Below are 27,488 nucleotides of genomic sequence, written 5' to 3' on the forward strand. Positions count from 1 at the left end.
CTGTTTAACACTGTAAAGCTGCTTTGAAACAATCTACATTGTTAAAAGCGCTATATAAATAAAGTTGACTTGACTTGACCATAGCAACCACCAGAACACCTTAGCAATGCCCTAGCAACAACCCAGAATACGTTAGCAACCACCCAGGACACCCTAGCAACCGCCCAGAACACCTTAGCAACAGCCTAGCAACCACCCATAGGACCTTAGCAACCAACTAGCAACCACTCAGGACACCCTAGCAACCGCCCAGAACACCCTAGCAACAAAAAAGAAAATAGTGCACCTTTGATGTTCTGTTTTGCTAGTTTGAAAATTTACAACTTGTGAAAACAACCAAAGCAAATGAAAAAACTGTAATAGTAAACTTTTATCAAATTGAAGTAAATAATCCTTACATATTATTCATATTATGTATTACGAATTTTAAACAAGTAAAAAATAGACCTTAATAAAACATTTTATTTAACTCTTAAACCTAAATTTAAACATTAACATTTTTGTTTTCATGAATACAGTTCCTTTCTCCATTAAGATTTATAAATATGATTTAGTGGATTTTGCACAGTGACCCTTCACCCTTCCCTCAGTGTGTCCATCACTGATCTACAGAAATGACTGATCGTTGTGTTATAACCACGTTTCTCAGTCTGGGTCTCATGAGAGCACCTGGAGATTCACTGCACATAGTGTGACCCATTAAACATAATTATACAAAAGAAAATTATTAATAATGGCATTACTGCACTTCATTTAATTACTTTTTTATTCACACATTTTTTAATTAAATTATCTGCAGACAAATAAAGGTGTTGCAACAGTTGTTAATAAAATAATAAACAAAATAATTATAAAAAATGTTATAACAATTATATTTTAAAATAAAAAATAGCATTAAATAAAAATATTATTAATTTATAGTATACTTAAAAATACAATGCTAATATTTACATAATATTATTATTTTATGAAATTTTCAACATTTTCAAACCTAAAATCAGGTTGCTAAGGTATTCTGGGTTGTTGCTGGGGTGTTCTGGGTGGTTGCTAGGGTGTTGCTAGCTTGTTCTGGGTGGTTGCTAGGGTATTCTATGTGGTTGCTAAGGTATTCTAGGTGGTTGCTAGGGTGTTGCTAGCATTTTCTGGGTGGTTGCTAGGGTATTCTAGGTGGGTGCTAAGGTATTCTGTGTGGTTGCTAGGCAGCAGTTGCTAGGGTGTTCTGTGTGGTTGCTAGGGTGTTCTGTGTGGTTGGTAGATGGTTACAGATGGTTACTACCAAGAGTTCTTAGCCTGAGTTAGCACTTAGCTAATCACTATGCACTGCAAAAAATGCTTTTCTTACTTAGTATTTGTGTCTTGTTTTCAGTCCAAATGTCTACAAAATCTTACATTAAGAAGCATTTACTAGACAAGCTAAAGTTTTTGTCTTGTTTTGGGGGGAAATAACTTAAAAGAGTTTTTGCTTAAAATAAGCAAAAAAATAATCTGCCAATGGGGTAAGCAAAATAATCTTGTTTTTTGTTTGAACTAAGATTATTTTGCTTACCCCATTGGCAGATTATTTTGCTTATTTTAAGCAAAAACTCCCTTAATTTTGAGTTATTTCCCCCCAAAACAAGACAAAACTTTAGTTTGTCTAGTAAATGCATCTTAATGTAAGATTTTTTAGATATTTGGACTAAAAACAAGACCAAAATACTAAGTAAGAAAATATTTTTTTGCAGTGTGAGTGAAGCGAGTCAGTGAATGTCAGGGCTTTGTGTTTTTCTCTGAGAGCAGCAGATTTATTATGCATTCAGGTCAGATGGAAATATGATCCAGTATTGCAGTTAGTCGATCTAAAGCGGTGATTGTGCATAACAGCTGTGTCGTTACGCAGATGAGTGATCTGAACTCATTTACCCAGAGCATTGTTTATTATGGTCCAGATGAGCACCTGCACACCTCTCATGTGCCCCCCCGAGTCATGACCTGCCATCAGACGTGAAGCCACTGGAAGTGTTTGAGCGGCCATGTTAATATTCCCTTGCAGCGTTTCAGTAGCACACGAATAGTGTTGTAGGATATACTGTATGTAAATTAACTCATTAACTAATACTTCAGACGTGAGTTTGTCCCGCAGGATATACAGTGATGTACAGAAGTTAGGATGGGTGTTTCTACTGCACACGGCCCACACGAATAATTGACTTAATACAAAATATGTTTCTGTATGTGCATAACTGTACAGGAAATGTTAAGCATGAACCTTCAACCAGCCAATGGCGGCTACTTTTTCAAAGTGGCGGGTGACTTTGCCTTGTATACCAGCCACAGTGGCGGGTGGGTTGAATTGAAAAACATATTTTTATTGGTTACTACTTTAAACATCGCGTGTCAAACCGCCAAACTGCTGAAATTTGCCGATCCAAACTGCTCATTCGACTCAATGATTCATAACGCTTCGAAGCTTCATGATGATTTGTTTTGAAATCGTCATCACTATATAAGTCGTTATTTAGGGTTTTTTTCCGCACAAAAACTATTCTCGCCGATTCATAAAGTTATTGTAGAACCACTGTAGTGAGATGGACTTTTTAACGACGTCTTTAGTACCTTTTAAGGGTCTTGAGAGTGTAAAGTGCATTGTGCCAATGGAGGCCTTTCAGAGCCATCAGATTTCAACTAAAATATCTTCATTTGTGTCTGAAGATGAACGGAGGTCTGACGGGTGTCGAACGACATGAGGGTAAGTAATTAATGACAGAATTTTCAGTTTTGGGTGAACTAACCCTTTAAGAGCTATTCGGGACCGATCTGAGAGCAACTCTGAGCAAGGAAAATACAAAAACTTTTATCTTAGTGAAGAGGCTGGGCTGACCCCGTTGCTACGTATGACACAGTCTTTTGAAGACTGTGATTGGTTGGTTGTCCAAAAAAGGGGAAAAAGGAGCGCTTTTAAGTATAGGGTCTATTCTAAGCCTTCACTTTGAAATTACAAGCGCAAATTGTCCTATTTTACCGTTTTCTCTCACTCAAACACACTCATACACATTTTATATATGTATATAAATCCTTTTTTTTTATAACATAAATGCAGCCTTGGTGAGCAGAAGAGACTTCTTTCAAAAACAATCAAAATAGTACAGTTTCCAAACTTTTGACATTCACTGCTGAATGCTGACCTGATATTGTATTTCTTCCTGACATCATTTAGGGCTACACAAAGCACAACACCCCTCGGCAAAACGAACACTGTCTGACAAACTTTGACCTGTCTGAGTACTGCCAGGTTCTGAGCGATCTAGCCATCCGTTGCTACGTATGACACAGTCTTTTGAAGACTGTGATTGGTTGGGGGAAAAAGGGGGAAAAAGGAGCGCTTTTAAGTATAGGGTCTATTCTAAGCCTTCACTTTGAAATTACAAGCACAAATTGTCCTATTTTAGGCAAGGCAAGTTTGAGAGTCATGGTTTTACCGTTTTCTCTCACTCAAACACACTCATACACATTATATATATGTATATAAATCCTTTTTATTATATACCATGCTGTTAATTTCCTATAAGGTATTTGATTGGCTTAGAATTATAAACATTGTTCCACTCTTTCCAATTACACTGATTGCTGACATGTCTATTTAATTGGTGGTTTGAAAGTTGGGTTTATTATTGTTTAATGCAACAAACATGATCCCTGCACGATCTATAGCGTCTTACTAAGTCACTGTCATCCATTGTCTGTAATACATTTCTTCTCCCTCTTCGTCTTTCTGCCATTTTCTCCGCTGCTAAAGAAACTCTTAAGCCTCTTAAAAGTCCTCGTCCGTGCTCCTAACAAATTTGACCTTAAGACCTCTTTTAAGGGTTAAGATGCTTTCTGAATTACTTTTTCCTTTACTAGGATTTTTTAGTTAATTTTAAGAGTAAACGGCCACATTTCTAAGAATTTTCTTAGAATTTTGTCACTAGGAGCTACTCTTTGGATTAAGATTCTTTATGAATACGGGCCCTGGTGCTTTAACCCCTAGGAGTCTGAGCTGTTTTGGGGCCCTTTAGAAGTTTTGACATGCTCTGACATTTGTGTTTTTTTCAGTTGCTTATAAACATATCAATGGCAAAAGTGTAATTACACTGTATTCAACACAAACTGGGCCACCATAATATGTAACCAACATGTATGTACATGCTTGAATTTTTGAGAGAATAATGTCTATGCATGATTTTTGAAAAAACAAAAACAATTGTTTTAAAATTAAGGCTTCAAAACACACAATAGATACGTGTTCACAAGCCCTTTGATTATTGGGTGTTTTTTGTTTAGAGTTTTTGCTTTAAACTGATGTGAGAATCATTGAGTCTACTCATTCACATAAAACTAAATATTCATTTACATTTTGTAAAACACTTTTTCTTTACTCAGGCCTTATGCGAGTAGGCGTGAACGAGCAATGAATAATAATGTGATCACTCCCGAGAAACAAAAGACCTGCATAATAATGAGCTGCATAATGAATGAGCTTCAGGTAGGCCTACTAGATTTTAGGTTTACTAGATAAGTACTAGCCTGGATGCCAGCCGAACTTAGCCCCGCCCACAACATTTTTACACGGGCAGTTCGGTCTGGACTTGATCGGTAGAGAAGTAATTATGCCCGAACAGAAACTGTTGTGAAATTAAATGAAATGGAATGAAATTGTCAGGGCGGGCTTTAGGCGATGATGGACAGATGATAAACAGTAACTTAATCATCCACGTCATCAAAGGCACTTGGGTTGAATTTGTTCTAATCCTAAATGGAGAACTTGTTCGTATATGCGTTCACCTTTACTATTTCTCTCAGAAATGATGATCGTGTTGGTAAGTACTCTGTGTATCCTTTTTTTTACAACACCGGCAAAGATCGTTTACACTCATCTTTTTCTTCTAACTTATTCCAGCGTGCGTGCAGACAGGGTTGCCAAGTCTTGACAACAAAACCCGCCCAATTGCTAACATTCCTCAAAACTAGCCAAACACAAGCCCAATAACTTTCCAGGGGGGTTCTCCGGGGAAAAAAGGCATTTGGAGGGTAAAATATGTGTTATTTTGGCAAGGCTGCCTGCTAAAATTCGCATTTCTGGGTCTGTATATCACATAATTGGGGTCGCTTCAAGCCGTGAACATGGCAACACAGTGCAGTTGAGTTCTGTTGACGTTTGACAACCAACGTAATGTGTCGCTCCGTTGCTCTGATTGGTTGTAGGTCTATCCAATTGAGGTCTTTCCTGGTTCGGTTGAAACACGCCCCATAATCACAGCCCAACGGAGCAGTATCAGACTCATATTCTGACTAGATAAGTACAGTAACAGTAAAAAATGTTTTCTGGGGGAAAAATCTAAATGTTTTTTACTTAAAGTTTTTACTTAACGCAAGCTAAATTATCTGCCAAAAAAGAAACAAGATTTCAATCAGAAATGTTTTTGAAAGAAGAGCTACAAAAAACGTAATATTGTGACACTGAACCCAATTCAATATTCAATAAATACAAATAACTGAAAAATTGGTAATGATGAATGTTATAAGTAAAATATTTGCGATTTAAAACAACATATTGCAATGCAATTATGATTTCAAATAGTATCTGGTGACTTTAGGTTGATTGGGACACTTTTTCCCAACTTTTTCTAATTTTCTCATTCATTTCCACTTTTTCTCATTTCAATGGCAAATATTTTCTGAATCATTTGTAAATGATCAAATACACACAATACTCAAATATCATTTCGAGCTTCAGTCAGAAACACATAAAATGCTTGAGCCAGCGCTAAGGCTATTGTCTGCTATATTGGTATCAAATATACTAATATATTTATTATACCAGTCTGTTAAATTATATCAAATATATTAAAACATTGATTAACCCTCTCGAGTCGGCCATCACGCCGGCGTGATTGGCTTGCTTTTTTTCTTATCAGTGTCAAAGAGACTCAAATAACTCTGTCGTTTTTTTATCATTCAGGCAAGTTTTATACATCATTATAATCTGTTAAGTTTCTATTTTTTTTGTACAGTCAAAATAAAAACAAAATGTTTTGCTTTTTGCTAAACAAAGAAAACACACATGATGTGCGATCTGCAGCCTCTCTGTCAAAGACATTCATTCAGATAGTCTTCAGAAAAGGACCTCTAGTTTAGTGAAAACTTGTCTCACAAACATGAGACATGTGTCTAAAGAAACGCTGAAATGTCAGGTTTTAAACAATGTAAACCAAATCGAAAACAAATATTCTGTGTTCATGTAATCTGGTTGAAAAGCGATACATGTCGGTCACCCGCGATCCACTTCATTATCCGCTAATGCGGCCACGCCCACGAATCGCACGCTCTATTGAGATTCAAATACTGACGATCCCCGATCAACGCCCACATCAACACATACAAACACATGTGAAGCGCTGTAACGTTACTTCAGATACATCGTTTTGAGAAGCGTTTGAGCAGTAATCCTGGATTTATTCTCCTCATGCAAAGCGGTTATAATTATTTATTATTTATAATAATAATTTATAATTATTATATAATTATTTCAGTTTCGACACAGATTTCTTTCTTCATATTAGTGGTACGGCAATGGGTTCGATCTTTGCTCTGAATTATGGCAGTTTATTTATGGGTTTTGTAGACCAGTGTTATGTATTTAATAGAGAGAGAAATCCTTTTTGTTCACACATCACTAAGTGGTATAGGTACATTGACGATATATTCTGTATCTTTTTAGGAGACCACAAGGAGGCTCGAGAATTTGTGTTGTCTTTAAACCACTTAGTTGATGATTTAGAATTTACTGGGGAAGTAAATATTTCCAAAGTTCATTTTCTAGATATGTGAGTACATAAAAATGAGGGAAAACTAATTACGACTTTGTTCACAAAAGAAACGGATCGCAACACTTTGTTGCTTGCTACTAGTTTCCATCCAACTTTTTAAAAAAAGGGGTTGCCCAAAAGTCAGTTCTACAGACTGAGGAGAATTTGCCATTCTGATCTTGATTTTACTGAAAAATCGAGAGTAATGAAAAAAGAGATTTTTAGATCGAGGTTATCCTTCGGAATGGATTGATGATGCCTTTTAATACATCTTTTCAAAAGACACGTTCGGAATTGTTAAAGAAGACAAAAAAAGTAAAAAAAACATTCTTTCACTTTTATTACAACCCATTCACCCAAGTCTTATGTGATAAGATCGATTTTCAAAAAATATTGGCATTTGTTGACTTCTGATCCTGAATTGAGTGCTACTTTTCAGCATCCGCCGTTGATTGTTTACAAACGGGCTAAGAATTTGAAAGATGATTTAGTGAACATAAGAGTTCTATTAGAAGAAACGATGTTAATTATCCGGTTGCGGCTCATTTCTGTGCATTGAATCATGATGTGTCCTCTTTACGGTTTTGTGGTATTGAAAAAGTGAGTGTGCCACCTAGAGGAGGCGATACTGAATTGCTCTTACAGAGACGTGAGTTGTTTTGGATTTTTACCCTTCAGATTTATCACCTATGGGTATGAACGATGAAGCATTATTTAATGTGATGTTATAATATGTAATAAAAATGTTTCTTCATGTGTTTATGGAACCATTTATATGTGTATGTATATATTTAAAATGTGTAAAGTGTATTTATATATGTGTACTTGTGCATGTGATGTATGGGTATGTGGTAGCCTACTAATGATGCTGCTAATGACATATTTAGTCATTGAGTGTGATTTACTAATTAATGGTTCTCTTCAATGATTGGTCATGTTACCATTTTTAAATGTCATGGATTTGAGTAATATGTATATGCCTGATGAAGGTCAGTAGACCGAAATGTTGCTAATAAAAAAGTTTTGTTGCAAGTACTGATAGTGTGCGGGATTTCCCTTGTTTCGTTCAGTTAAATGAATTAAAAATATTTAACAAGCATCAGATCAGCGTCATGTTTGGCAATGGTGGCGATCTTAAAGTGACAGCAGCCTAATAAAACTGATACTGTCATTAATGTTAACCAAAGAACAACGGTAACGAGAACATTGTTGCTTTAATAAGGATCTGTAATTAATCTATATTTAATTTATAATGTATGCAGTTAAGACGGTTAAGTGTTTGATAAATGTATTCAATTTCTGTAAATTGATATGAAGGCCACAGGTAAATATGACACTTATTATAATGGGTTTATGTGAGGATTGTTTTAAGTTCACTTAAACTAAAAGCTGTTATATTTTAAAGACTCATAAATGAATAAATAAATTGATGGTTTACATTCATCTTGAGTGTCTATAATTAATGTTTTAAATATCAGTTTCACAGAGACATCAGTATCAGTTTTAGTGTCCGTGATACTGGCCTTCATTGATAAAAAACATCTCATTACAACACATATTTAAATATACTGTCTTTAAGTTGTTTCTACATTAATAAAGTAGTTTATATATCAACTTTTTAATAATAGAATTATGTTTTTACTCTAATTTGTTGGTTAAATGTAAACATTTAAATGACTGTAATAACTTGTTTTCATGCCAGATTTATTCAAGCGCACATTAAATAATGAAGACAACACTAACAGGTTGAGTAAACATATAATGAATATGTAATATTTAGCAAAATGCCCCTCTCTATAGTTATTATTTTTCTAGGTAACTAACAAGAAACGAGATCTGGACATTGAGTGTGTTTCTGAAGGGAATAATGTCTGCTGACTCTAGCGACTGGTGTTGGCATAGTTTCATGATGACCGACCACATGTTAACTCTAAAGTGAACGTATACAGTCGAGAGAAAACCGAATGTGTGTCTGTATCTCGATGCGTGCAGGTCTTAAAGTGATCGCAGCCCATAATAAACATGTTCACTCAATTCACCAAAAGAAGTTCTGTCATTACTCACTCTCATTTTGTCCCAATCCTGTATTCATTTCTTTCTTACACACTTTATTGTGTTATACATTGATTCTTATTAAAGCTTCTGTATTACAGCTCTCAGTCAAGAGCACTGAGAGATTTTCAGTGAAAGTGAGTCTGAGTGAGAAGAACACAGAGCCTCTGGAGCTCCAGTGCTGTGATGTCATCAATAGAATGCAGTCCATTATTGTTTTGATTTAAAACTGAAGTGACTGTTTCTATGGTTTCCACTAGAGCAGTGGTTCTCAAACTTTTTATACCAAGTCACAAAATATTTGGCTCTCCAAGTACCACCATAATGACCAACATTAAAATACAGTAGCGTAGTAGGCCTAACTATTCAGCTACAGCTCTGCACAGTTCAAAAACGAGGCAGTTATTTTTTTATATTATTTATATTTTTTTTGTTGTCAGCCAATTTAACATTGTAAATACACAGATTGTACATTAACAGTGCACTGTGCTTACATACAGGTATGTAAACTAATTAAATAATGATTCAATTAAAATGTGTTGTATCTAAAAGTTAAATTAAAACTGTAGTGTACTTAAATGTAAAAAAACTTTACTCAAATAAAGATGAAATTAAAATGTATTGTTTCAACATTAATTTATATTTAAAGTCAAAATTAAATATTTGTTCTGAGTTTGTCACACCACATAAAAATGTGTAATTAAATGTGTGGCAAATTTAAATTATATATATATATATATATATATATATATATATATATATATATATATATATATATATATATATATATATATATATATATATATATATATATATATATATATATAAAAGCCAAGTAAAATCTTGAAAAAATAAGCAGCGTTCTCCGCCCTCAAACACTGTCTGCACTGAAACCACGGCCACTAGCGGGAAAGCAGCAGTAAGCACACAAGACAACTGGGCAGTGGCACGTACTGCAGCGATGGCACCAGATGTTGGCGGGACGGGCAGATGAAGTCCTGTGTCGGTCCAGCAGTGGCTTATCAGTGAATCCCAGCTGTGTCCGATGAACGTTTGTAAAACTATCCGGTGTAAAACGATCACTACAGAGGCAGGTGTTGGTGGTGTTCAAGGTAGCTGTTCACAAAATTAATCCACCTCTTCTTGATATCAGCAATTTTGTTTTATAATCTTTTTATACGTTTTACATTTAGGTAATATGCATTTACGTGATGAAGGCATAACTAGCTAGCTAACTGTAGGCTGTAGTAACTAACGATAGTGACAGCAACGCACGATTGAACGGGCGAACTGATGTGAATGTAGGTTACTCTAATGTTAGTTGTTATAGTGTTAGGGGAGGGGCCAGGCTCAGTGGCTCCAGTGCGTCATCGAGCCACCGTTTAAAGGTCCCATGGCATGGCATTTTTCTATTATTTTATAGTGTTTCCTGAGGTGTACTTATATTGTTAGTATGATTTTTACATCATAAAATGTCATAATTTAGAAATAAAAGGCATTTTTTCTATACTGCTGTTTGCCCTGTGGCTGACTGCCCTGCTTCAAGAGGCGTGTCTGCTGTGAGACTTCAGGAAAAACGCCCACTGTTGTGATTGGCTGACATCTTTGCATTTTAAATGAGCGGAGGGGGCGTGGTTTAACGAGGCACGAGCAGGCACGAGTCTGCCAGAGAGACGGATGGACCTGTGTTCACTTCTCATCAGTTCTCTCAGCATGTCTCAGTTCAGGGTGAACTGTTGTAGTTACTAGAATATACTTCAGGTTATTAGTTTATTTCTAGTCAGAGGGGCTCTGTCACTCATGTCAGAAAGTTAGTAAATTATGGATCAGCGCTGACTCGAGACGCGAACCGTTTAGAACGATTCAGTCCGATTTGGTGAACTGGTTCGGTTCACTAAAAAGAACCGATTCAAAAGAATGATTCGTTCGCGAACAGGACATCACGGAGACGGAGCGATTGCTAACAAAGTTATTTATAGTAACTACTGAGTTATGAGAGCGTTGTCTGTCAGCGCGAGTTTATTGTGTTTGTATCTGAGAGTTCTGAATAAACACGAGTCCCAGTCACACCGAGTCCTCTTCATCATTATTCTACCAACTTTGTAACACATGCAATGTACCATTACAGCGAGATGAACGAGTTAGTAAGTTTGATTAAAGCATTATTTCTAGATATGTTCCAATCATATGAATAGCGTCAGTGATGCGCATTGAGTAACTTACACAGCGCAAACAAAGACACAACAGCAGTAATCGAATGTAATCCAGTTTATTGTGGGGAAAGCTGGCTAGCCTAGCCCAGATACCCTCACGCTTACCCCCCTTCTGCTTAATCTCACGCCGCGTTTGGTGCCTCCGCTGTGGGCCAGATGCAGTACTGGGGGTCGGGGATGTTGAAGGCCGAGCTTCGGCGTGTGTGAGGTTTATCTCTAAAGATGTTACTGCTGATGTTAAACAGAAAAGACTGTATGCACATTTTAGAACAGATAGACGCGACGAGGACGTACAAAACACTGACTCACAAGATAGAAAACACGAAAACACCGTTCTGTCGGGAGAGAGAGAAGCCGCAGCGTGTGCACGAATAATAAATAATTAGCTACACATCAGAAATCAATGATCACAGATCAGAAGGAACTGAAGAAAGACTTCTGTTTTCATTTTTACATCCAAACACTGAGAAACTGCCAGTTCACTCGTTCACAAGTAACGTTAATGATCTCGAGTGTTTGCATGGGCGTGGCAGATTCTCTGGGCGGGGGAAAGGGAGGAAACCGTTCCTGCTTGGACGTCAAACCAGGAGGCTTCAGGATTGGCTCGTCTGGCCTGTCATTTTCTCAAAGGCAGAGAGAGACAGCCAGAACTCGGGTTTACACCGATCAACATTTCTATCCACTTGGGGACAATATTCAGGCTAGGGGAACTCATATTAATGTTGAAATACCTCATAAAATGAAAATTTCATGCCATGGGACCTTTAAGTACTACACAGTTCACAGTCTTTGTAACATGTTTCAGCAATACATTTCTAACATTTATAATGTGTTTAGAATAGAAACTAATTTTAGAATAATTTTTACATCGACTTTAATTTAGTGATTCCTCTGCGTACCACTAGAGAGAGCCTGAGTACCACTAGTGGTACACGTACCCCACTTTGAGAACCACAGCACTAGAAGTCCATGAGAGGGTTGTGGATTAGGACACTTGTAGTAATTGTCACGGTTCATGAATTCACCTGATGATCTTTTAACGCCCACACATCAACTCATACAAACACATCTAGTGAAGCGCTGTAACATTACTTTAGATACATTGTTTTGAGACGCGTTTGAGCAGTAATCCTGGATATATTCTCCTCATGCAAAGCTGTACTCCGCCGCTGATTGTAAGGTCAGTTCATTCTGTTAGCATCTGTGAATAATAAATGCAAAAAGACCGTTTAAATATTAATCCTGTTGCAACATTAAATGTCATACACGCAAGACTGTTTAGACAAGATTTATTTGGCTTTTTTTGGACAGATTATAATGTGTTTATTGTAAAAGAGCCTAGTGTCACATCAATAAAGCTTTTATTCTGCTCAGATGCTATAAATATAGTACAAGTCAAACGTATTTTGCTTCATATTGATGTTTAAATATTATAGCCTAATGGTATTTTTTTAATTTAATATCAAAGTTTGTCAGAAATGATTCTGGAGTTTTGTTTTGTAGAAAGTGATTTTTTAGTTCATGCAGTTATAGTTTTAGTTTTTAGTTTAGTTTAGTTTAATAATTGCTTTCTTTAAAGTGAATTTCGTTTTGTATAAATTGTATCTTAATTTTTATTTTTTATTTTTTTATTTTTTTAACATGAGACTACTTTTAAAAACATAACAAAATGTAGAAAAAATGCTCTTCTTAGTAATTTTTGTCTTGTTTCTAGTCTAAATATTTAATCATTCTTAAATCAAGATGCATTTACAAGTACAATTTTCAACTAAATAAGAAGAGCATTTTTTTTAAAGTGTAGTCATATCTTTTGATAATTTAAATTATAACAGGCCTTTGTTGACTACATTCTAAATAAATGATTCTGGAGTTTGGTTTTGTAGAAAGTGAATTGCTTTCTTTAAAGGGAATTTCGTTTTGTATAAATTGTATCTTAATTTTAATTATTATTATTTATTTTTTTAGTATGAGATTACTTTTAAAAACATAAAAAAGTACAAAAGTACACTGCTCTTTTCAGTCATTTTTGTCTTGTTTCTAGTCTAAATATTTAAACATTCTTAAATCAAGATGCATTTACTAGATAAGTACAGTTTTCAACTAAATAAGAAGAGCATTTTTTTGCTCTCTCAGTCGAACACACGAAGCTCATTCATTATGCAGCTCATTAAGCAGGGTCATTATGCGGTCTATTGTTCTCTCAGGTGTTATCTCATCATTATTCATTAGATATCACGCCTCCTCGCATTCTGGCTTTGTGAAGAAAAACTGTCTTACAAATTTTAAATCACTGTATTGTTTTATGTGAATGAGTAGGCTCAATGATTCTCACATCAGTTTGAAGCAAAAACTCAATGAAAATACACCATGGAGTCAAAAGTCTTGTGAACACATATCTATTGTGTGTTTTGATGCCTTAATTTTAAAACAAATTTTTTAGTTCTTTCAAAAATCATGCATACAAATTTTTCTCTCAAAAATTCAAGCATATACATACATGTTGCTTAGATATTATGGTAGCCCAGTTTGTGCTGAATACAGTGTAATTAACCTTTTGCCATTAATATGTTTATAAGCAACTGAAGAAAACACAAATGTAAGAGCATGTCAAAACTTCTAAAGGGCCCCAAAACGGCACAGACTCCAGAGGGTTAAAGACGCATAATCACATTTGAAGTTGCCTTGCCATGATATTCTGTATTAATCTTCATGGATAATGTTATTGTAACATACTGCTCTGAGACTCTGAGGATCCAAATGCAGCTTATTGCATTGATTATTAAAGGGTAATCCACAATCTTAATCAAAAACCGGCAAAAGGTCATACACAGGCAAGCAGTCCAAACAAGGCAGGGAGCACGGGCAAAGAGTAATCCAGAAACAGGCAAGAAATCCAAAACCCAAAAGACATGAAACCGGGAAGACCGCTTATAATTGCAGTGTTACACTAGACAAGACTTTGCAGTGAATGACAGAGTTGACCAGGCTTTTATAGGGTGAGATAACAAGGTAAATGAGACACAGGTGGATGTAATCAGGAATGATCAGTCCAGGCAGTATTATGGGAAATGTAGTTTGTGATGGAGTGACAGTCCGGGGTGGAGTGCCCTCTGGTGGTAATCACGGGCACTCACACTGGTGAGTTGTGACCGTTATATTCTGTAATCCAATACTGGATTTTTGCATGGCTCTATATGTTACTATTATTTTAGTAACTGAATGTCTCTTTTTTGATGTTATAAATTTTATATTGAAGTTTATAAACAAAATGTTTATGCTTGAAGTAACATGAAGTTTAAGTAAATTACCCCACAAGTAGTTCTGGGTTTGAATCCGTTTACCATTTCTAACCACTAGGTGGTGGCATAAGATTCTATTGTTGTTTGTATAGTTTAATTCTTTCATAAAATGTAACTTGAGAATTTCTTCAAATATTATGTAAATTGTTAATGTAAATGATTTATATCCTGTTGTTTGTTATATTTATTTGTTCGGTCAATGTCTTTGTGAGTTTTGTTTCTTTTGCTGTTGTAAGCTGTCAGGACCTTTGAAATAACTGAAATCATTTTGCAAAGTGATATGGAACTCTAATGCAGTCAAGATCAGCCTGGCACTACTTTAGCTGTACGTTTCCCTGAAAACAACTGCACACCTTAGAACGTTCAACAACCAATCAGAATGAAGCATTTAACAGCCCTGTAGTATAACTACTGTAAATTCTCAATGAGAACTTCTGTAAATGTATGAAAGTGTACTGGTTTGTAATATATGTGAAGATTTTAATTGTAAACTCTTCCTGCTTTACATACTTGAGTTTATCCAGTCTGTAGTTTGGATGGTTGAGTTTATCCGTGAGCAGCTTGACTCCTGAATCTCCGGGGTGATTGTAGCTCAGATCCAGCTCTCTCAGGTGTGAGGGGTTTGAACTCAGAGCTGAAGACACATAACCACAGCCTTCCTCAGTCACCATACAGCCAGACACTCTACAAAGATATATAGCAACAATCCACATGACATTAGTTTGGCAATCAGACACACTGACCTGTGCAGTTTGTATTTGGAAGTGTGGCAGAGTAAGAGTATTACTTTTCTAAATGTAGTTAAGTTGTCAGACACATTTATACTTATTCATACCTATTTCAGCCTTTCATTAGGTATTATTTATTTTTAAGGCGAGACACTACAGGTGAATAGGGATTTTTTTTTAATTACAAGATATCACTGTGAAACTTCTCCAGTTTATTACTAGCATAAACATAAGAAAAAAAATTTATTACACGTTTTGTGTAAATTAATGTTATAATATGCAAATGAGGCCTTATATACTTAAATATACGCTCATTTGCATACTTTTCCAAAAACAAAATCTGGAAATTGGAAAGGACCATGTTTAAAATTCTTGGTTCTATTTGTTGACATATTAGATGAGAGGGCTTTTACAGAGAGGATTCTGGATATCTTATTTTGTGCTTTAGTAAATTAGAGAATACTGACAATAGCCTTAAAAAAAAATCAATTTTCGCCATGTTTTTTGGAGTTAAAGGACCTATAACTCAGGATAGGAATGATATATCAACAAATCCCTCTGTAAAAGCCTTCAGAATATAGTTCAGTATAAGGCTGCAAAAGTTGGTGCTTGTAGGTGCTACTGAAGTGGATATATCTGACTCTGAGTGTGAGAAAAAACTCATTTTGAGAAAACGGCCTTTAAAGTTTTATACTGTATAACTGCATACATTTCTATAAAACCCCCAACCTACAAACAAAATATATATTCAGTTAATTAATATCAGTAGTGTATAATATTTAAAACACGTGGAAATTGATAAATGAATAAATAATTAATAGCAATAGTTATTAGAGAACTACCTTAAGAGAACTACCTTAAGAGAACTACCTTAACAAACACCAGTCACAAAAACTGCAGATGAACTGTCCCTGTTTGTTGTATTGGTCCATCTATAACTATTTGAATCTAATTCTGACGGGGTTTCGTCATCTAATCTGTTGTTGTTAACTTTCTTTTTACTAGCTCTTGCCACTTGGTCTTTTCTGAGAGCGTTTATGAGCCGATTTCAGCATTGTCTGCACTTTCTCTGAGGTGGAGAATACACAAGCAATCGGCAGGGCGTGAGAAATTCACATCGACCAATCAGATGTGGTTTTTGGCTGCAAACTTTCGCGGTTGGTTCTACAAAGGAAAGTTCCATATTTGGATTAGACAGCGCTGTCTGTGAGACTGAGAGCTTTATAATGATACCAAGCATGACATGTTTCTGTGAATGGAGACGGCACGAGAGATCGCGCTAGAATAACGTTTGATGATTTCGGGTAGAAATCTAAAGGCGCACGGTGACAAAATATAATGAAATAACCACCTTAATGTGTAATGTTAACATTTTTTTTGAAAGCTTACATGTTAAGGGAGCAAACTGGCCCAAAATCTCAAAATTGACCACTGCATGAAAAAACGATGTTTTCACCTGCCGAGTCTCGCCTTAACGGTTTAAAAAAATGTACTGGCAGTAATTTGAAGTGATTACTGTACTTTTTTCAAATAAAATTTTTGGAATTGAAAAAAATAATTTACATTTAGACAAACATTAACACCGTCATACAAATGAGAGTGAATGTGTGGATTTTTTAAATAAATTGTTAATTGCAAGGATCTCAAATGCATTTGGCCTAAACCCAGAGTTTTATAAATATATATTGTCTGTGGAAGTAGGACCATAAAAATTTTCCTTCAATCATTGCACAGGCAAACAGCTGTTTACATGCGATTTTGTAGTACTGTTACTCTGTACTGTAAAGTTTTCTCACCGGAAAATGATGTTAACCAATTGTTGTCTCTGGTCGTCTTGTTTCTTGTGCCAGTCATGTGTTCATGAGGCATGACTTTGGATGGCGATTTTGCAAAGAGGATGGGATTGTACGCTTTCAATGCTTGCCGGCTAAAGTTAGCATTTTCCAGATCACATATTGCACCTTTAAGTTCGCCTCTGATTATAGTTAATTATTTTAAAACCATTCACCTTATTATCTCCAGCTGACAGTTTGGACTCTTCAGTCCATCAGAAAGAAACTTCACTCCAGAATCCTGCAGGTCATTGTCACTCAGATCCAGCTCTCTCAGGAAGGAGTTTGAGGATTGTAAAACTGAAGACAAACGTTCACAGGACTGAGCAGTGAGATTACAGCACTGTAGCCTGTGTAGAGGACAAAACAAACAGTAACAGTAATGCTTATTATGTAACGTTTATAATCTGGAGAATTGATAACCTGGAAAAACCTTTGACTGTAGTGATGTAAGAAAAGCTAAAACAATTTTCTCTTCATAAAACATCAAACCTGTATTTATATCATCACACACATTACATTTTTTCCCTTTTCTTCTCTTTTTTTCTGAACAGTCTAGACCAACAAGTCACCCATGTAAAATGACGGCCCATTTACAAAATACTAACAGTGCATGTAAATGAATGTAAAGTAGACTCTTACAGTGCTCTTCTGGTGTTTTTGATCACTGGCAGCAGTCTCATCACTGCTTCATCAGATCCTCTGTATTTCTGCAGTTCAAACATCTCTTGAGTCTCTTCTGACATGAGGAGCACAAACACCAGACCTGACCACTGAGCAGAGGAGAGATTCTGTGCTGAAAGATTTCCTGAGCTCAGATTCTTCTGGATTTCCTCCACAAAGTCATCTTTCAGTTCACTCAGACAGTGGAAGAGATTGATGGTCCTCTCTACTGATTTCTCCTTCTCGATTTTCTTTTTGATATAGTCAGCAGTGTTTTTCAAGTTGTCTGTTTTGAGTTCCAGTTCTGGCAGTAGTTCCTTCAGGTCACTCTGATTGGACTCCAGAGAGAGACCCAGGAAGAACCTGAGGAAAAGATCCAGGTGTCCATTCTCGCTTTGTAAAGCCTTGTTGACTGCAGCCTTGTGAAGCTGAAACAGGGGCTTTTTGGACAGTTTCCATGTCAGTTTTTCTCTCCAGGATTGAAGAAATAGGTCAGCTTTCTCATCTTTGCCCATCAAAAACACATAAAGAGCAGCAATGAATTCCTGGACGCTGAGATGTACAAAGCTGTAAACGTTTCTTGCCTTTTCCTCCTGAAACATTCGAGTGCATAACCCAGAGTACACCGACCCTTCGTTGACATCTAGTCCACATTCCTCAAGATCTTCTTTGTAGAAAATCAGGTTTCCTTTCTCCAGCTGTTGAAAGGCCAGTTTCCCAAGCTTCAGAATAATCTCATCAAAAGACCTTGCATTGCCTTTAGTTTCAGGGTCATCACAGTATTTTTCTTCCATCTGTTGCTGCTGAGAAATTAAGAAGTTTGTGTACATCCCTGTGAGAGTTGTGGGAGTTTTGTCATTTTGTTGAGCCAGTAGAGGCTGAAGAACAGTGAGAGCGATCCAGCAGAAGACAGGGATATGGCACATGATGTACAGGCTCCTGAATTTCCTAATGTGACGGATAATCTTTTCAGAAACCTCAGGACTGCTGTTATTTTTGAAGTATTGCTCTTTCTGCTCATCGCTGAATCCTCGCACCTCTGTCACCTGATCAATGTAGTTTCGGTCTATCGGTCCGGCTGCTGCTGGTCTGGACGTGATCCAGATGAGAGCGGAGGGAACCAGGTGGTTCTTGATCAGGTTTATTATTATCTTACTCACTGTTGTTTTTTCTTTTGCATTTGTAAATATGCCATCTTCTTTAAAGTTTAAAGGAAAGCGACATTCATCCAGGCCATCAAAGATGAACATGACTTTACCATCACCTTCAGGAAGAGAGGGCAATTCTTCAGTTCCACTAAATAAGTATTTGTTAAGCAGTCCCATGAGACTGTACTCTTCTTTAATCAGATTCAATCTACGGAATGGAAGTGGGAATATGAAGACTATATCCTGATTTTCTGTTCCTTCAGCCCAGTCAAAGATGAATTTATTGACAGAGACAGTTTTTCCCACTCCTGCGATCCCCATTGTCAGCACTTTTTTGTTTCGTCGACCCGTGTCACACTGGACTTTAAACATGTCATTACACTCAATTGGCTTCTCCTTGGCAGTCAATCGGTTGTGATCTGATTCGATCTGTATCACCTCATGGTCGTTCATTCTTCCTCCAGTCTCATTCTCCACCACATATAAATCAGTGTAGATATCATTCAGGTATTCCCGATGACCCCTCTGTGAATCACCAACCAATATCCGGTTGTAGTCCAGTTTTAATTTGTCCTTCAGTCTGCGGCTGATCTCTGTGTAATAGCGAAGAGTAGCTTGACTGTCGTCTGCAGTTGAGCCTTTAAGAAAGAGGGGCAGCAAAGACTAAGTGATTGTGTTTTTCAAAAATTCGTGCTTCTACTATATTTATATTAATCACACTCCTACTGCAATAGTGTTTACATGCACATCTTACACTGGTTATGCTGAAGTTGATAACATATAATGATGGAACTGCCTTTACTAACGCTGACTTGAATGCAATTGGTTTCAATATTAAAATTTCATAATAACTTTTTCTAATTCCTTCCAGAACATTTATTGGATTGTCACTATTGGACTTAAGCACTGCAAAAAATGCTCTTCTTATTTAGGGGGGGGGGGGGGGGGGAATCAAAATGAAGGGAGTTTTTGCTTAAAACAAGCAAAATTATCTGCCAAGGGGGTGAGAAAAATAATCTTATTTCTGTTTGGGACAGAAACAAGAAACAAGATTTCAATCAGAAACAAGATTTTCTCACCCCATTGGCAGATAATTGTACTTGTTTTAAGCAAAAACGCACTTCATTTTGATTTGATTTTCAAGAAAACAAGAAAAAATATCTTATGTTATTTTACTTATCTAGTAAATGCATCTTGATTTAATACATTTTTGATATTTAGACTAGAAACAAGACAAAATTACTAAGTAAGAAGAGCATTTTTTGCAGTGAGGCCATGTTGTCCAAAATTATTAAAAGATTTTTGATCAAACCATTGAAATCTAGCACACCAACCTGGCAAGTATCTTCATTCACCAACTTGCAACACAGACCGCCTTGCTAAAACACACATGTGGGAGATGCGGAATGGATAAAAATAACTCAAAAAAATAAAAGAGGATTTGAATGTACCCGTTAATGGCATGTTTGAGTCATGCTCTTAAGGAACTATGTTTTATTTCCTCTTTCCATATTGTGAATAATAAATGTGTATTTTAATTTGCTTGTTACACAATGGAACCAAACTTATTGTAATAATAATTTGACGTAGCCTACTTTTACACTAAGAATTATTCCTTGGCATCCTTAGTGTATAGCGATCCATTCCACAGACTCTTTTGAATGTCTTTCAGAAATTTTAAAATTAAAAGATCTCAATTCATCCCAAAAGAAAAAATTGCTGCAAAACATTCTCATACTGTTTTGAAGGCAAAATCACTAAATACAAATTTATTGTGAGTAACGGTTCGCACCGCCCGCCCCAAGCAGTGCTCGAACCCAGGTCTTTCCGCATGGGAGTTGGATGCTCTATCAAGGAGGCTAAAAGCTACAACATCTAATGTCAGTCACTAGAGCATCTCATTACCTGCACAGCTATCACTAGTACCTACCACTGCTATACACTCGTATTAAATGTACTTGTATAAGATCTGCCACTGTTTTTCTTGGCCCTGTAATGGTTGCTTGCTGTTATATTTGCTCCCATTTCCATGTACAGGTAGGCAGTGATTGTTATTTACCCATTATTTCTTTTGAATGAGCTCCAACAGCAGCAGATGTCTTTATATTGCCTTCAGCCTGACCTGCGTGTGAGAAAGAGAGGATCACACACTGGGAAACATGAATCACACAAACATATCAGCAGAGCAAAAAAAAAAATCACATTACAGTCACAGTGAATTAAACGTTACCTTGCTTGTGATTGTTCTCCAGCTGCTCAGCCAGATTATTCTGGTTCATCTTCCTCAGGACCTCCACCGTGAGCTTCACAGCTTCTTCTGCTCCAAAACATGCTACCATCTTATCCACAGTTTTTAACCTATCTGCATTCTCCATATCAGACTTTGATATACACTCATGATCATTCTTTAATTGCCACTGAAACTTCTTCAGTTCAGCTTCTTCCAGTTCATTCAGTGATTTCTCAAGCAGCTCTTCGACAGACGCCATTGCCCTTCACAGATTCACAACTGCAGGACATAAAGAAAAAGATCTGAAGTAGTTTCACTCTTAACTAATGTTGTAGTCAAGACCCCCTAACCCGAGATCAAGACAAGACCAAGACTTTGAAAGACCGAGACCAAGTCAAGACCAAGACAGGCAGAGTCAAGACCAGTTCAAGTCCCCACACTGCATGACACACTTATGATAAAAAGTGGAATATGCATATGATTGGGTTACGTCATGATTGACAGCTGAGATGCTTCTCTGAGTGAAGTTGTCTCTGCCACAGGATTGGAGCTTTATTTTCTACATTTCCATAACTGTTTATTTCACACCAACATAATAAATTGTTCTGCAACTGCGAGTGTGGGCGGGCTTTTGAAATCGCGGCTCTACATCCTGCTCTCTACTGCGCAGACTCTATCTCAAATCTGCGCAAGATGTCAGCACCATATTCGAACGTTGGCGGCTTCACTTTTCTTCAGTGGAAGGCATTCAAGACGACGCATCCATATTTTTACGGTCTATGGTGGACAGAAACACCCAACTGACACTGACAGAGGGCCTGTGCTTTCTGCTTGAGTGTTTGTTTTGTGAAAAACGCTCACGCCCATTTTGAAACTTTAAATAAGTTCTGTAAAAATGCTAATTTCGATGAGGTATTAATCTAGACAGAAAATTAAAATAATGTAATTTATTACTCACCCTCGTGCCGTTCCACATCAGTAAGACCTTCGTTCATATTCGGAACACAAATTAAGATATTTGTGTTGAAATCCGGCTCAGTGAGGCCTGCATAGCCAGCGATGACATTTCCTCTCTCAAGATCCATCAATGTACTAAAACATTTTTAAATCAGTTCATGTGAGTACTTAACATTTTTTAATTTGTGTTCCTAAGATGAACGGAAGTCTTACGGGTGTGGAACGGCTAGAGGGAGAGTAAAAAATTACATTATTTTCATTTTTGGGTGAACTAACCCTTTAAATGAATGTGAATAATAGGAGGTGGAATATGTATCATACAGATCCATGCATTAGTAGGCAAATTATTTTATATACGTATTTTTTCATTTACATTTTGGTAACGTTATTGTGCAGCTTTATTGTGCAACGGGGAAGGAAACCCTGCATTTGCATTTTATTTTGATTAACTACAGTTTGTTTGAACAAATATCTAACATGTGGTTTGACTCATGTTTTTGGTTCATATCGCCCAGTACTATGGGGATGGGTGAACATGAGTTTTGGTACAGCAAAATTTCTGAAGAGTAAAATTTTGGTGACGTACAGTAAGCCCGTGAGAGTCTGTTATATATTGCTACACAGAGCAAAACTGTGTATGTGTGTGTGCTCTCGATCACTGATCGCTCTGCATTCATGTACAGACACATTTCAGTACATTTGCGTTGTTTCCACACCCACTCAGGAAGGATAATGTTTGATTTGTCATGTGGACGTTGTTGTATTTAGTAATTGTAGGTTTATGCACTCAAAGCGGTTGATTTAGGAGTTTTTTAGCGTCTCCGTGTGGTCCTGTTCGGTATCGCAGCTTGACATCTAAAATGAAAACTCTTGGTGTGCTTTTGGAGTCTCCAATGATCCTTGAAGCTTGCAGAAAATACAGTTTTGTGAGAATCCCCCTTCAATCTGATTGTTTACTTTGCTTGATATAGCAAATTATGACAGAATTAATGTGTTTAAAAAGATAAATGATGTATGCTTAATTCCACAATAAGTGTGTGATTAATCACGATTAAAAATGTAATCTATTGACAGCCCAATAGCATATACATAATTTAACCCAAGAAAGAAGTTTTAAATAGTGTTTTAAAAAACAGGGCAACCAATTTGATTCAACTCTTTATATCCAGGCGCTAGATACGTTCTTCCTTGAATAGGCTACTTCATAGAAACTCATTCGACAGAAAGATTTTAGAGAGACTAAAAACTGTTGAAATATGACAATAGCATCTGGATATAGTAGCTTTAGCAGTGCTGCTCACGTTATCTAACTCCATTTAGAGTCTAACCATCTATTATACAACAATATACATGAACTATAACGCGCTTCATAAAATACCACTTTAATCAATATTCCTGAGAGGTCGACTAATGCCATAAAATCTCAAAATATGCAGTAATTTCATCAATTTCCTAAGCTGCGATAATTCCTATCGACCAGCTCACTTAGCACAGCGTTTGTGGCTCGACTTGTCGAGACTGTTTTCCAAGATGGCTCCTGTCTGTGTACGTGTAATGTTCTGTCTTTAAAAAGTAACTTCTTATTAAACTGTTTGTACACTTACAAAGTTCTCAATGCTTTGTTTTGTATGTAAGGACCCTCATTATGCTACCGTGTTAGTGGGAGACTATTTTGAGCCTTGTTAGTGGTATTAAATAGCGATTTAATTTTACTTACTCTATGCCCCATATACTAGCATTATAAGATAATCTGTTTTTAGAGATAAAACTCTTTACATTTGATTTTCATGAAAACGCATCCCAGAGAACGATCTACTCGGTAACCATGTGTTAATTACCCCTAGGTTCATTTTTCACCAGAGTTGTCCTTTAATTGTTTTGAAAATGTGAACTGTTGCAGTTAATGCTTAACATTGAAACTTCATTGTCTTTTCAAAATAATCCATGACACAAGTTGCGATTTGAGGAGCGTGCACTAATCTTTTCAGTTCCATTTGTTTGCCACGCCCACAACAAGGGAAATATCATGAATATTCATGTGTACTCCACCCACTGGAACAGTTTTTCACAAGAACAGAATATTACACAACACCGGCCAAGAAGAGGAAATAATCTCACGAGAGAAACTGATCTTACTCTAAAAACACCCATTAACCTCATAACTGCAAACAACTACATACATTTGTATGTATATTAAATCATTTTAATCTTTGTGGCATTCATTATAAACAACACGTCAAGCCAAAATGAATTTATTTCAAGCTAAAATTAAACGGCATTGGGTTCATCTCTCTCATTCAGCAAGACTCCAAATACACTCTCATATTCACCATAAACGTTCGGTTGCTGAACTATTGTTCATTATGTAAACAAGGCTTTGTACTTTACTACCACGGAAAACAGCATCTTTCACATGCGCAGAATGTATTGTGTACCAATATAAGACACACTTGATCTTCTGTTCAATCATGAGATGAGGAAGTTTAAATAAAATCATCAGAATTAATTCACAACTGCATTAAAGTCCCCAATGACACATAATAATGCACACACACACACATGAAACAACAAAAGAAAGATGAAACACTCACCTCAGATTTGTAGAGCTTTACTTTTTCTCTTCTGAACTGTCGTGTTGAACTGAAATTTCTTTGACTTCTGTAAAGGAAGTGAAACTGCTTTTCAGGAAGAGACATGAGAGACGTCAGCACTCAGCTCTCCTGTCACTGCATTTGCCGAAATTCTTATATATACTGTATATATTTGCTATTTGATGCTCCTTATCAGCAGTGTGTTTTCAAACCAGACAGCATTTCCTCCACTTCCTTCACCTGATTTACTGCTGTAATCCACCTTTTGAGGGGCATGTGCTGAAACTGAAAAAGGGCATGTCTGTTCACCTACCCCTAACACTTTATCAGTCAACACACGTTAGATGTTTTAGTTCCACTTTTGGAATATTTTCTTCATTTTTATTGAAAAGAAATGCCTTTCCGATGTGATATGTTATGGGAACAGGGAGTAGAACGAGTTCGGCAAAAGGCGGATTCGAACCTCCGGTCGATTTGCGTCAAAACTTTAAACCATGTACTTTACCCCTATGCTATTGTCACTATAAGTAATCTGGTGTCTTCCATAAACTTTACATGCGACCATAATTGTCACAGATGCATCAGCGTCAGCGCCAGACCTCTACACTCCGCCCATCCGCTCCGCTTCACCCGAGTTCTGATTCATCGCACCTGTGTTCATCACCTGTCCCTAATTCCCTATCACTGCCCTTCCTGTTATAAGCACCTTCAGTTTCTCCAGTCATTGTCAGGTCTCGTCGATGCTACATCGCCATACTGACTCACTCACTCTATCCTTACCTACTAAAGACTCACCTGTGTTCCTTCATCCGACGATCCTTCCTCAACCAGCCTGCCTTCTTCAGATCTTCTGCCTTGTACCATCACCATCCCGACTTCCATCCTGCATCAGATAAGAGACTCATTCAGAACACTTCATCAGTTACTGCTCCAGTTATCTCATCATTTCTTCCTGTCTGCCGTGACCATTATATGTTGTGTTTAATAAATATCATTTCAACTTACCTGTTTGTGTCATTCAGCATTCCTGACAATAATATCATTAAATTTTAATAAATTAAGTGTATCGCAATAATAAATAAAATAAAAAATTTCTTAGAAATATATTTTACATAGATGACGAGGATCACTCAGGGCGCACCTGTGCTTATTTATGATTTTCTGATGGTAAAAACAAATTATATGTTGTTGTATTACTTATTAATATATTATTAACATTTTACAAAAGTAAGATTCAAATGCAGTTACAGGGGTTTCAGCCAGCGAATGTGTGAAAATTGTCATTTTGTCAGTCATTATTAAAACAGAGGTATCACATTAACCTTATGTTTTCATCAACAGTTACAAAGTTTGTTGTAGATTTATGGGCACTCCGTTTTTCCTGTTGTAAAATACATTTGACCAAAATCTAATTTTATAAAAGATGAAATGCTACTGTATGCACAGGCTATTTAAGTGTAGGCTATTGGCTATGACTAGATGGCAAATACTAGCCCTCTCTCTCTGGTCCCACATGTCTCAGACCTCAAATACATAAAATATGAGCCTTTATAGATAAAAGCTGTGTCCCAAAGTGAAGGCTGCACGTTTCGAAGGCCTACGCGAAGGCTGAACCGAGGGACAGGGTTGCCAGGACTGCACAACAAAACCTCTACAATTGCTAATCAAAAGTAGCAGAATCACTCCCAAAATGCAGGGGCTGAGTAGTAGAAATATAGCTAAAGTAAAGACTTAAACCTGTGGACTATAGGCTACCCATACGGAAATGTAATATATGTACATATATGAAATATACATAAATTAAATATATCCACATAGAAAGTGAAAACATATATAAAACCTATTAGAAAATGGAACAATTTCATATATTGACTAGCCCATATATTTTATGTATGTATAATACAGTATTTTATATATATATGTCACATATATAATTATCAATATACATGGCATATATTTCTTTGTATATATGTTCAATATACAAACTACACATATATGCATAGCATATTGCTTGCATACATGTTACATATATGTCCCTAATATATGTTTTTATATAGTCTTATTATATATTTTACATTTAAAATGAAATATATAAAATATATTTTTGATAAATGTATATGGAATATATAAATTACATGCTTTCATTAATTTCGTACATATTTTTTAAATATAGGTTATGGATGTGTACCATAGACCGTAAAAAAATATGGACGACGCGACTTCATTGACTTCCGCTGACCTTAGTTGAAGCTTTCATAGGCCCGCTCACGGCGCTGACATCTTGGGACCGAGTCTGCGCAGTAGCGATCTCGGGACCGGAGTTGCGCAGTAGAGAACAGGAAGTAGAGGCGCGATTATCAAAAGCCCGCCCACACTCTCGCAGATGCAGAATAATTCATTGTGTTGGTGTGAAATAAACAGTTATGGAAAAGTAGAAATTAAAGCTAAAGCTCCAATCTCCTCCCAAAAATCCCGAAAAAAGTCAGTTAGTGCCTCAGTGACAACTTCACTCAGAGAAGCCGTCAATCTCAGCTGTCAATCATGACGTCACACCCCCCCCATTTTTATAGCATCAAATAACTCACTAAAACTAAACTTATTTAAAAAACGAACACTTGAAATGAAATTATCGTAATAAAAACTGCCTAAAATGACCTAAACCATCTTTAGGAAACAATTATTTGAAGTGTAATTGAATTGTTTGGTGTGTCTCGCGTCCATTCAAATACATGGAGGGGTGGGGTTTAGGAGCTGTACTGGGACCAGCCACCGGGGGGCGATCGAGGCGCGGAAGCTTCAATTTCTGACAGGAGCACTACAGGCTTGATGTGTACTTACACACTTGCAATGCAATACATATGACATGCCTAAGCCTTAAATGTTAAACGGTGCAGTTAGCAAAAAATAAGTAATACAGTAAAACATTTAAAACATTTAAACTTTATTAA

General features: G+C 36.5%; 1 protein-coding gene across 1 annotated transcript in view; it reads right to left on the reverse strand.

The window, feature by feature from the left end:
* LOC307126329 (protein NLRC3-like) overlaps positions 1 to 24,611 on the reverse strand; it is a gene marked incomplete at its 3' end in the record, with an annotated part of 57,090 nt that extends 32,479 nt beyond the window's left edge. Inside the window, exons 1-6 of the mRNA XM_079816793.1 lie at positions 24,541 to 24,611; positions 20,993 to 21,271; positions 20,822 to 20,884; positions 17,594 to 19,400; positions 17,128 to 17,301; positions 14,902 to 15,075 (exon numbers count right to left, since the gene is read on the reverse strand). Of these exons, the coding sequence (XP_079672919.1) occupies positions 14,902 to 15,075; positions 17,128 to 17,301; positions 17,594 to 19,400; positions 20,822 to 20,884; positions 20,993 to 21,251 (2,477 nt within the window). The 5' untranslated portion in view covers positions 21,252 to 21,271; positions 24,541 to 24,611. The remainder of the gene's footprint in view (positions 1 to 14,901; positions 15,076 to 17,127; positions 17,302 to 17,593; positions 19,401 to 20,821; positions 20,885 to 20,992; positions 21,272 to 24,540) is intronic.
* Between the last annotated feature and the right edge of the window lie 2,877 nt (positions 24,612 to 27,488).

Source organism: Gobio gobio (genome assembly GCF_949357685.1).
Source record: "Gobio gobio genome assembly, chromosome: 5".
Classification (NCBI taxonomy): domain Eukaryota; kingdom Metazoa; phylum Chordata; class Actinopteri; order Cypriniformes; family Gobionidae; genus Gobio; species Gobio gobio.